The following is a 12,423-nucleotide window of genomic DNA, read 5'->3' as shown; positions in this document are numbered from 1 at the left end:
AGTTGCTCCTATTTAGGAACATAAAAGAATATAATGCATCTTATTTTTAAGGAGTCTTGAGATGATTGATTTACTTGTTCATTAAAGAGAATTATTATGGCTTATTTATTTTGCTAGGCCCTGTAGAGGCACTGGGAAAGCAGACACCACTTATGTTCTCATGGTATTTAGGTCTGTCAAGAAAGCCAGGCATTGAAAAAGTAATTACAAATGTGCAGACAGTGACAAAGAGGAAGTGCAGAGGGCTGTGGAGGCATCCCTTGGCCTGGGAAAGCAGAGAAGGCTTCCTGGAGGAAGTAGTTTTCAAGATGAAGCTCTGTATCCACCCCTTCACCAGTCAACAGCTAAGGAGGATGTTTTTCAGTATGCAATTACGAGTACAATATTAGAAAGAAAAGTGTTCTGGCTTTTAAAATCTTCATACACAAAAAATTAGGTAAACATATACTGACCGTAGAAGACTTTGACACACATTTTAAAATACCATTTTTAGTTCTTTATGTCAAGTCATTAGCCTATATTAATTTCATTTCCTGTTGACTCCTTAAAAAGTTTCCTGGGACTTTGTCTGTCACTTCCTAGATACTTAAAAAACATAGAGTGTGTCCCTTCCCTCTCATTTCTTCTTCTCTAATTTCTTTCCCTCAACTTCATTTACTCAAGTGTTTAGAAAGAACTCAGTACCTTATTGGAAAGAAAAGGCTTGACTTAATTATCTTCCAAATTGCAAAAACATTCCTAAAACATGTAGATAGAAACCTTAAGTGTATAGCAAAGCATTTTGATTCACAATCTAGTTTTATTTATATTTTGTTCTTATATTTAATCATACCTCTTGTCATGTATTTTATTCTATATCTTAATAATTTTAGCTCTTTAATTACATTTTCTTTTTTGTGTTTTCTTAAACATATATGAATAGAGCATGCATTTGAAGTAGCTTAAAACACAAAATATGTTTTCTTAATGCTCTTAAGACTATGGGGTATCATGAATTCTGTTATTACTCTATGGGGTTACAGTTTATAAAAAATATTTGTCCTCAGAACAGTTTCAGAACATGGGATAATTGACCACTAAATTAAGTAAACACATATAAGATTTAGAATGACTATCTGAATGCTTTCAAAGATAGCAATTCAAAGAAAATGTTAGCATTATTTTGCATTTCCATTTGGAGTAATAATTGATAGTCGATTATGATACTGTATTAATGTAATGAAGGCCTTGTTTAAACCACAAGTATTTATAGTGAATGAGTAAGTTTTCAGAAGCACACAGTCTGGTTATTAAATTTCTTTTCAGCACACTCTTTTGCAACAGATCACCCTGACAATGGAATTGTAATGAAACTATTAATGGAAACTATTGTTATTAGATAGCATGAAAATGAAATGATAAATGAAATGAAGTTGTTAACTTCTGCTGCCTTTGAGTTTGCAATCAGCAACTATTTCAAAATATGGCATTATCCTGAACCCATATTATCTCTGGCTGCTCTGGTTTCCTGAGGCAATGTATTTCAACACTATGCAACCCCACTAATGTAACTCTTGGTTTCTCTGAAGTTTAGCTCAAACCTTCCCCTTTCACCTGTCAGTGACTTGGTGTGTAAATAAGTGCTTATGTGGCTTATGTTTAAACTTTCTTACTTTTAAATTTGGGATTTTCAGATTTGATTCACAATCGTGATCTCCTATAAAGGAAATTCTGAATTTCTATGTAGGACAACAAACCCCAAACTTGCTATTTTAACATCTGGAATCTTAGAACCAAAATCCCAAAATGTTTGAGATGCAGAGATGCCTTATTTAGAGCTATTCAGAACAGAAGATCTATGCTATTGGCAGATGGCGGGCGTTTTATTGGGATTTTTAGTGAGGTTAGGAATTAAGTGGAAAACATTTGGGTGGGAGTTCCCATCGTGGAGCAGTGGTGACAAACCTGACTAGTATCCGTAAGGATGGAGGTTTGATCCCTGGCCTTGCTCAGTGGGTAAGGATCCGGCAGTTGCCATGAGCTGTGGTGTAGGTTGAAAACGTGGCTTGGATCCCATGTGGCTGTGGCATAGGCTGGCAGCTGCTGCTGCTATTTGATTCCTAGCCTAGGAACCTCCATATGCAGAGGACGTCACCCTAAAAGACAAAAACGAAGCAAAACAAAACAAAACAAATTTGGGTAGAGGCAAAGTTTAGATTTCAGAATCTGGTTTTCTCTGACAGGTGAGTTTAGTTTCCAACTTGCAAACGAAGAGTTTATCTGAGGGATGGGACATCTCTCCTTGTCATTCAATCATGCTTTTCTTAAAACTAATTTTGGAAAATAAATGCTTACTAATATGAAAGAGATTAAAATATTCAAAAGATTTTCTACTTCCTTTTCTACCCTTTGATACGTGTGCAGTGAAAGTTATAGACAGCTGCTTGAAACGTAAATGACAGCCAAAGTTCATCTTAGTGGAGTTCCTGCTGTGGCACAGTAGGTTAAGGATCTGACTGCAGTGGCTTGGATTGTTGCAGAGCTCTAGGTTTGAACCCCAGCCTGGATCAAAGTACAGTGTTGCTGCAGCTTTGGTGCAGGTTGCAGTTACCGCTCAGATTCAGTCCCTAGCCCAGGAACTTCCATATGTTGAGGGTGTGGAGAAAAAGAATTGGGAAAAAAGTTCATTTTAGCAAACAGCTTATTTTAAATAAAAAATTTTTTCCCAATTGTCTAAATTCTCATGTCTGTGAAGTATTAGTCAGACCTTCAAAATAATGTTAATGTTTATACTTGAAATCAAGGCTTAACTTTGCTTATAATTAATCTCAGAAAGAAATAACTTATTTTTGTGACCTTACTGAGACCTGGTAACCTAAGGGGGATTATTCTTAAGTGTAAAGAAGAAATGAGAAGGAGGGTGGTAAGTAATTTAAGGAGAAATAACTTTAACATTGACAGAGACTTCTATGTCTTCATCCAATTTCACATTAGGAAAAAGGACCAAAGTTTCCATTTTTGTGGTCATCATTTCACATTTATAGTTCCATTGTCTTTGTCTTGCTTAACTATTCTAGATGTCTGCTTTCAAGAAGCAGAGGGGGGCAAAAAAGAAATGTTTTGGCAATACTGAAAAATAAATGCAAACATTCCTGGCAGAGTTGACATAGAGCTGAACAACCCTAAAGACAACTTTGCATCTCCTTCAAAGAACATTTCTTTTAGATCTGTAATATTTTCATTCTGCATTATTATTATGCCCTTACATTTTATCAGACAGGTGTCAACAGAACCTTCTTTTCAGAATGTAAATTGGTATGGATAAAGACAAGTGTTCATCAAAGTGCCTGTTGCTGGTTTTAGCCTACCTGGGAAGATGGGGTCCGTCTTGCCATGACAAGTGCAATTGGGATAACAACACAAGCAGTATTTTCTGCTTCCAGTGTTGTGTATTTGGACTGCAGCTTTCATTTTTAAAAACTAATGATGCTATTTGACCTACAAACTTTGAAATGCCACCAGATGAAATGAGAGCTTTGTATTGCACGGAAGGTGACAGTAGTGAATCTTAGCCAGTGCTTAGCCTTCTGTTCTCTTGTCTGTCTCTGTGTCCACCCGACTCCCCCGCTTAACACTAATCTGCTCCCCCTTCCAGTTTTTAGGAACATACCCCCTTCTCACCCAGACTCCCAGTTTTCTTGCATTGTCTAGCTGCAGCCTCATATGAAACCATTCTCCTAAACAAGTTATTCAGCTCTGTGTTGACTCTGCCAGGAATGTTTGGATTTCCCAAGAGTTGCCCTGCCTTGGAAATGGAATATAATCATGGAATGAAGTTCTGATAGTGGAGTTTCATAAACCAACACAGGCAGACTGGTGTAGGTATGGGTACCTTCTCTTTCAAAGAATACCAGGAGGGTGACCACTGGTCTTGGTCTTTGAAATGGGAATCCATATTCAAAAGCCAAAAGGTATCATTGGCAAAGCATTAAAATATTGCTAGATGATTCAGAGAGAATGTGTTTATTTTTGAATTCTTGGATCCTGCAAGGTTGCCACCATTCAGTCAGCTGTCACTCACTCTTTCAGCCCATCTGTCAGATAGCAAAGAGTTGAAACCTGTAAAAATGTTTTCAGTTACTCATTCTCAAAGCTGATACAGAGCATGTAGCATTCTCAAGAACCCCTGGTGTGCTGGATGCTGTTAGGAAAAGAAGGGCCAAGTATACTGACTTAAGGTTTGACAGAAACTACAGGAATAATTTGGCCCCCTTGGGTATATGAGACATGAATTGGGCTATTCGGGAGGGGGCGGTCTCAAAATTTAGCAGATGTGGTGAAGTTCACCAGGCTCAGCGGTAGGTCAGTTTTGTCCAGTTCAGAGGGGGTTAAGTCACTGTCAGGCACTCCAGGCCTCTCTAATCTTATCCTGGGGAAGTGGAGTTCTGCCTTGGTTTACAGTTGAGGTCACTGGCGGGACCGTATTTGGACAGAGACTGATGGAATTATGCCGCCTTGTTAACATTGAATAGCCCTTGGTGAAGAGGACCAGTGACGGCATTGTGGTCCTCTGACTCCCGGAGCACCGTATCTTGAAATGCATGCCTCATGGAGATGTGCTGGACCTGGAAAACAGACGAATCTCTGCGGCTTCCATCACTTATGTAATCTAAAAGAAGGTTGTTTCACGGGACTTATCAGAGAGTTAAGAAATGTTTATGGGGAGTAGAAAATGGGCAAGAAAATTGATCTCTGTTGTCCAAGTCACACACTATAACTCACCCTCCAAGGTGACGCGGTATCTCCTTGAGGGGAGAGCTGCCAAAACCATTGAAAGTGATCTGCCTGTTTTCCTCACACACTGACTTGCAGGGAGGCGCTAGTATTTCCAGACCATTAAATCCTTGTGCAAGGTTTGCTAATAATGATGTTCATCCCTGTGGCTAAGAGAAGATGATATAAGAAAAATAGTATTTGGCAGCTAGGTGTGTGAGATGTAGTAAATCTCTGTTGGATTTTCCCCATCATGGGCATATATTTACTTTTTTACTTTTTTTTTTTCTTCTTAAACAGAGGACCACTGTTTACTTTTTTTTTTAACTTGATGCTTGATATAAAGGTTCACCGACTTCAGGCATACCTTTCACAGTGTGTGTGTGTGTGTGTGTGTGTGTGTGTGTGTGTCTGTGTGTCTGTGTGTGTGTGTCTGTGTGTATTGCTTTCCAGGAGTGGCATGTGCTGTTTAATCAGGGCTGTATTTAAAAACACATTTGCCAGGGAGAGTTTCTCATGTTCTTGATGAGATAAGGTCAGAGTGAAGCAAGCTCTGTAGCAAAGGGCAAGTGTCAAGCAGCAAGAAGTCCCAGCCATCCTTCCAGCCCTGCCTCGGCCACCCGCCACCTCCCTGGCAGCACAGAGCAGCGTACGGAGGGAATGCCCTCTCTCAGCCACAAGTGCCTCCTGCTCCATGTGGAGCCTTCCAGCCCCAGGGCCCTGCACCCACTCTGACTTGCTGCTGTCTCCGGCCTCCCTAGCACCTTTCTTACAAATGGCTTTTGTTTGGGATCCTTGGGGAGCCACCGTGCCAGGACCCTCAGCAAGAGTCAAATCAAGATTGCGTTTCTCAAAGTCCTACAGGTATTGCTCTTTCCTATTTATGGCTAGGAAGACGTTTTGTCAGCAGCCTCTGTAGCTGGAGGCCCCCTGCAAATAAGCCTTTGCCAGCTGGGCTGAGGGATGTAACTTCTGTTTATTATCCTGTGTTAATTTTGAAGTCTGCGGAATAGGAGCTAAGATGCAAACTTTAACCTTAGTCGGTGGGATTTGGGAACCTGCAGAAGTAGGAGGAATTTGACCAACTCTAAGAGCTGATTTTGAGAGTTAAATGGTGAATTGGAAAAACATTCTGTGACTGGCATCTGGAAAACAAGTGTGATGGCACGCCTAATGGACTTAATGTAGCCAGAATTGGTCACACTAACTTTCCCTTAACACTTTAAATGTCAGGAAAGGGTTCTTGTTTGATTCAACATACGGAGAAGCAACAACAACATACTACTGTGTTGTTTATAAGTGTTTCAGGTCTCATTCACATGCAAAAGTGGAAACTCTCTTTGGTCTAGGTGGAAAGTCAGCCTTGTAAGCTTGCCCACCTAGTTTGATCTAGGCGGAAAGTCAGGAGATTTAGATACCATGAAGCAGAGTAAATATGTTATTAATCTATTATGTCATAGGAAAAATCTCGACCTCATGACCTCAATAAATTGTCAGTGACATCTTAGCATTACATACAAGTTAGCCTATTGTAATCAAATAATTATTTAAAAAAAGGAGACACTGAAAAATCTTTGATTTCCTTCTTTGCTTCCGTGTTCTAGATATTTACAAGGAAAGGTTGATTCTTCACACACTTTTAGTTTCTGATTGGTTAGTCTATAGCACTGCAAGCTATTGCATCAATAGCAAATGCCAGTCACATTGTCTGCAGAATCTCAGGAATAAGATCTTTCTTCTTTAGACCAAATGTAACTTATCCGGGAACTACCAGGCCTATATAGAAGTATGCATTAAATTTGTATGAAAATATGTCCTGATTTACTTGTATAGAAAACATATAAATGGATAAGCAATGAGATTCTGCTGTATAGCCCTGGGAACTGTATCTAGTCACTTATGATGGAGCATGATAATGTGAGAAAAAAGAATGTATATATGTTTCTATGACTGGGTCACCTTGCTGTATAGTAGAAAATTGGAAGAACACTGTAAACCAGTTATAATGGAAAAAATAAAAATCATTATAAAACAAAACCAAAAGAAAAAAAGAAAACATTCAAAGTTTGGATTAAAATAACTCACAAGAATTATTTATTTGTTTTTAGACAGTATGAAAGATAATGCCCTAGGAACTTTTTAGGGAGCTATAAAATAAATCAAATTACAGCCTTCCCTAGTAATGACACATAAGCAAACTTTGACAAGGGATAAATAAAAGTTGGCAGTTAAAGGTGTAAATAGTACTTCGATCTACTTCTACTTCAAAACAAAATAAATACCATTAATTTTTATTAATTATGTTAATTTTTTACATTTAAGGATATGATTCAACATTAGAAATATATGCCTCCTATATGCTCTATGTTCTTACCGAATGAGCTTCTCAAGCTTATTATTTGCATCTGGTGCTTATTATGTGTTAAAATGTATGCTCTCCAAAGACTTATAAGCATTACTGTGCATATTTGCAATAGATGGTGGCTTCTAGCCACTCTTTATCATTAAGATAATGATAACAAGTTTCCAAATATCGTAAATATCTAACTTCTGCTTAGGCTAAAAGCAATAGCATATGGGACTAAATAGTTTGAGAAATCTCAAGAAATGCAGAATTTAAGCTCTCCTGTATGCTTTTCAGATAGATTATGAAACTTGCCTTCTTGATCTACCAAAGATATTTTTACTTTCCTTGGTCAGTCTGATCCTTTCCAAAATATAGCAAGCACTGGAATGTCTAAGGAGGAGTTTCTATGTATTTAAATGCCCAGTGTGCATAGTTCTAACAAGCTTCTTTCATGACAAGTTTAAGAGGGGAGAGTGATATCCCAAATGGCCGTCATAGACCGGTCTCCTTTGAAACTTGGGAGATTTTGACCTCATTCATTTGCTTTTATTTGAATATTAATTTCTCATGTAATGCTTTATTTTTTAAATGTACTGTCTTCACTGTTCTGTGGGTCCCGTTTTTTTTTATCACTGTATTTTTTATCACTGAATTTGGGACTATAAATTCCTGAGGCTAGGGGCTTCCTTACGTGCAACAAGAATGCCATTAATGCCTATTTGATGAAATATCTTTCTACATTCTCTTTTGTATCACCCTTAGTATCACCCTTTTGTTAGTATCACCCTTTTGTTTGAAAAAACAACTTGCTTTGTTTGAAAAATCAACAGGCTCAGAGTCTGGTGGAAATTTGAGACAGAAGTTGAGGACAGAAGTGGAATATTCTGATTTCACATTTTCACAGGTCTCTCAGTGCTCAAAAGGAGAGTATCTATTCAGCCACAACAATATCTTGACAATAATGAAAAAAGATGCTTTTAACAGACCACACAACCTCAAATGCATCATGAGTCAAAGGGCTTATGTATGTGTGTACGCGCGCGCGCGCGCACACACACACACACACACACACACACACACACACACACACACTTAAATTCTGCATTTATCTTTTGAATGGCAGTTTCATTCCATAGCGTTCCTGGAGTTAAAAGTGTTAAGGTATTTGATGAAAACATTTAAAATACCCCACAGTTTTGCAACCCAGCTTTTGTATCTCTTCATGTCTTTTTTATATACAGGACCCTTAAAACATGGAGGTAACCTAAGCTTATCTTGACCTTTGAGAGGTTTTAGGTATAATTCCCTGATTGAAGCAACTGAAATGTTAGCCAAAATTTCTTTGTTGAATTTCTCCTTTACAAATTTGTTTGTTTAATACAAATAATTTTATTTTCTGTGAAATCCTCACATGTCTAGCATAGTGTCTTTTTTGTTCTTTGAACACTGAATTGATATTATGATGGTATTGTTGATACACTTAGCTTTAAGCTAGAATATTTTTCTCTGGAATTGTTTTCACTCTCTAGTAGCAGTCAGGATGAAGGAAAGACAAGTGTGTAAAGAGTCTAATTTATTAAAGTTATAGCAAATCATATGTATTTGATGAGCATTGATTGCTGAGAAATACAACCTTGGGCACCTCATACAGAGCTTAAAATAGATCGGAAATGAGTGGTGATGAGTTTTTGGCTTTTGTAAGTAAAATATACTTTTAGAGAAAGTCAAATATGATTAATATATAGCTTATTGAGTTAAATTTGATTTGATGCAAAAACAGGGAAAGAGAGACATAGAGAAAAATATGGTTACTTCATAAGAAGGCTAAATTTTCTCTGTGGACATGGAATGAATGCCAGTCATTTCTTTAGAACCATATCCTCTCATCTCTATTTTAGAGGAGGGAGAGAGTGGGATGATGTGCTCGTGTTAGATTTGAGAAAGTAATGTTAAGTGAGTGAACTCATGTTGAAGGTTTGAATATAGTACCTAAAAGATTGGCATGAAAATTACCTGGGAAGCAAAGAAAGAACAAGGAACTCAGACTTAGTTTGGTGGACTCTGACAATTCTCCAAGGGAACATTAGGACATGCTGGTTTTTTGTTGGTTTTTTTTTAATGTTATTGTTTAAAATTATAGTAACATTCAAGGAAACATTAAATTAAAAGTCACTCTTCTAGAGATGGTCTTGTCTTCCAACCAGAATAAATCTCAAAACTTTTGCTTTCTGTCTTCTCAAAAAGAGATGTTAAACGCAACCTTTTACAGGGTAACTATAGGGTGGATGCTATGCAAATAGAAGGGAACAGCATCTCAGGCACATTTAAATGCAGGACAGAGGGTATTTCACGACCATCCCACAGGCCAGAAACAAAGTATGTTGTAGTTTTCTTGCCCCTTACATTAATACGGTCATGGGAGAGACTACATCATTGAATATTTTCTGAAACAAAAAACCTTAGATAACCTTAAATCATCCTCTGTGCTCTTCTTGGAAAGTTATACTCAAATCTATCAGTTTGTTCTGGGGATTTTATAGTAGCAGATATTTGCAAGGACTATCAGAGAATACAGTCTCTTAGCTACTCTTGGTTACTACCAGAAGCAAAGTAGAGCACATCAGTGGCTATCTAATTAAGCCTCAGAATGCCCAGGAGAAAATGCTGGATAGAGTCCAAGTCTTGGAAAGAGAAATGAGTGCCACCAACAAATCAATAGTCTGGGATGTAACTTTCTAAGTATCACATTAGTACCTCCTATTGTATGGCATTTAAAAAAAAATTAAAGCTTTTCAGATGTCACAGATATAGCACCTGCACTTCTTGGTGTCTTTTCCATAGCTTCTCACATTCAATTTTTTAGAGTAAGTGAAGAGGATCAGTACAATAACTACCAAGTAAGAGAAGGAAAATTGGAAGTTCAGAGGCTGTACAACACACATGTGGTCAGAAGTCCAGAGTAAGAATAATAAGATCTAGTTTGTTAGTTTGTATTTTTTTCCTAGTATAAATTATTTACTTTTACATTAGTTTTTTTTATTAAAGTGTAGTTGATTTACAGTGTTGTGCCAGTTTCTGCTGTATAGCAGAGTGACCCAGTCATACATATATACATTCCCTTTCTTGTATTATCTTCCATCATGGTCTATCCCGAGAGACAGGATATAGTTCCCTGTGCTATACAGTAGGAACTCATTGCTCGTCCATTCTAAATATAATAGTTTGTATCTACTAATCCTCAGACTCCTAGGCCATCCCACTCTATTCCTTCTCTCCCTTGGCAACCACAAGTCTGTTCTCTAGGTGTGTGAGTCTGTTTCTATTTTGCAGACAGGTTATATTTGTGCCATATTTTAGATTCTACATATAAGTGATATCATATGGTATTTGTTGTTCTCTTTCTGACTTACTTCACTCAGTATGAGAATCTCTAGTTCCATCCATGTTGCTGCAAATGGCATTAATCCATTCTTTTTTATGGCTGAGTAGTATTCCAGTGTATATATGTACATTTTCTGAACCCATTCATCTTTTGATGATCATTTAGGTTGCTTCCTGTCTTGGCTATTGTGAATATTGCTTCTATGAACATACAAGTGCATGTATCTTTTTCAATCATAGTTTTGTCTGGATATATGCCCAGGAGTGGGATTGCTAGATCATATGGTAGTTCTGTATTTAGTTTTATGAGGAACCTCCATACTGTTTTCCATAGTGGTTTTACCAACTGACATTCCCACCAACAGTGTAGGAGGATTCCCTTTTCTCCACACCCTAACATGTGCTATTTATAGATTTATTAATGAATATGATCTAATTTGTATTGGGAATTTATTATGTACCAGACAGAATTCCAGGGCTATACATATGTTATCTCAGTTTATCCCACAAACAACCCCATAAAGGAACTGGCATTGCCTTTATTTTATAGAAGGAAATATTAGGCAGAGAGAGTTTAAGAAACTTGCCCAAGTTTGCACCCTGGCAGTCTGTCCTAGATGCTTCCTAGGCCTCTAAACACTTTCCTTCTAGTCATTTTCCCAGCTCCCGTTTCTTGACCAGGTCTTCTCATCACCACACAAGGAGAAGTTCCATAAAGAGACAGACCATTCTATAGACTCAACTGCCCTCATTTTCTCAACTCAGAATCTTCCTCTGAAGAAAGGACACCTTGTGGTTTGGAGTTAAAGTTATCAAATAATATCTAAGCATCTTCTCACTTCATTTAGATTGGCTTAAAGTAATATTAAACAAAAACATCAAAATATGTGTTTCTTTTGGGAAAAAAAAAGGAAAGAAAGGAAACTAATCAGAGATTTTACGTGGCTTGCTTCTGTCCTCTCCCTGGGTTTTGGTTTGTTGGCTTCCATCTGGCTCATTTCATGTGGCCAAGAACATTGGTCATGTGGTTGCATTTTACTGCCAAAATATTGCTCCTTGGCCAGCTGTTCAGAGGAACCAGAAGATTCTCTGAGCTACAGAGGTCAGCTTCATCCTGTATCATGCCTGTTTGTTCCACTGGCATTGTCTTAAGTATTAAAATGGCATTCTTCATGATATTCCAAATTGTGAGTAATATTAGCTAAATTGGAAATGAGAAAATAGTTACCTTTTAGGCATTATAACAGTTTGGCTAACAACTATTGCACATTGTGGGAGGTGGGGCATGGTGTAGGAGGCAGAGTGGCTTAGAGCCAAACAGACCAAGCTCGAATGCCAGTTGTCCTGCTTTTTTAACTGGGCAGTTCCCTAACCTCTACTAGCAGATTCCCTGTCTGCAAATGGAAAATAAAAATGTCCACTTTAAAGGGCCAGTGTGCCCTTAAATGAAGTATCTACAGAAAAGTAGGCCTTTCTGCTACCACATTAATAGCATTTTCTGCATTTGCCTTAGCATTTTACCAATTCTGTGATGCTTCTTTTGTAAATTACTTTGAGGTTAACCATTATCACTGAAACCATTCTTGGTTACAAATTAGCACAGTACAGCTGGCCTATGAACAATTAGCCTTATAAGCGACTTGCCTGTAAAAAAACAGCCTCACCTTGAAAAGGTGTGGGGAATAGTCGTTGAGAGCTGGTTGGCTCTCCAGCTCCACTGCTGAGGTTGAACTGTTCATACTTTCACTCACAGCTCTGAGGCATTGGTTGAGCTACTTCACTTCAGTCTGCCTTATTTTTGTCATCTGTTAAAATGGGAGGTTGTAATGATTAAGTGTGTTAGTCCTATGTCAGGCCTGACACTGTAGACAACACTAAAATTAATTTACTTAGTATCAATACATACTAGAATGTAAGCTCCATGTGGAAACATCCTTTGTACA

The 12,423-nt window shown here is 37.8% G+C and overlaps 1 protein-coding gene across 20 annotated transcripts in view; it reads left to right on the top strand.

Moving 5' to 3' along the window:
• The window catches only part of PDE4D (phosphodiesterase 4D), a 1,509,235-nt gene that overhangs the window by 1,142,835 nt on the left and 353,977 nt on the right, over positions 1-12,423 (top strand). The window contains exon 1 of one of the 20 annotated variants that reach the window (XM_021076877.1): positions 2,106-5,616. The exons of the other annotated variants lie outside the window; for them this stretch is intronic. Coding sequence (XP_020932536.1) covers positions 5,447-5,616 — 170 coding nt within the window. The 5' untranslated portion in view covers positions 2,106-5,446. Of the gene's footprint in view, positions 1-2,105; positions 5,617-12,423 lie in introns of those variants that run through there. 20 annotated transcript variants of the gene reach the window in all.

The sequence above is a fragment of the Sus scrofa genome, chromosome 16 (genome assembly GCF_000003025.6).
Source record: "Sus scrofa isolate TJ Tabasco breed Duroc chromosome 16, Sscrofa11.1, whole genome shotgun sequence".
Lineage (NCBI taxonomy): Eukaryota > Metazoa > Chordata > Mammalia > Artiodactyla > Suidae > Sus > Sus scrofa.
This window is presented reverse-complemented; position numbering and strand designations above follow the sequence as displayed.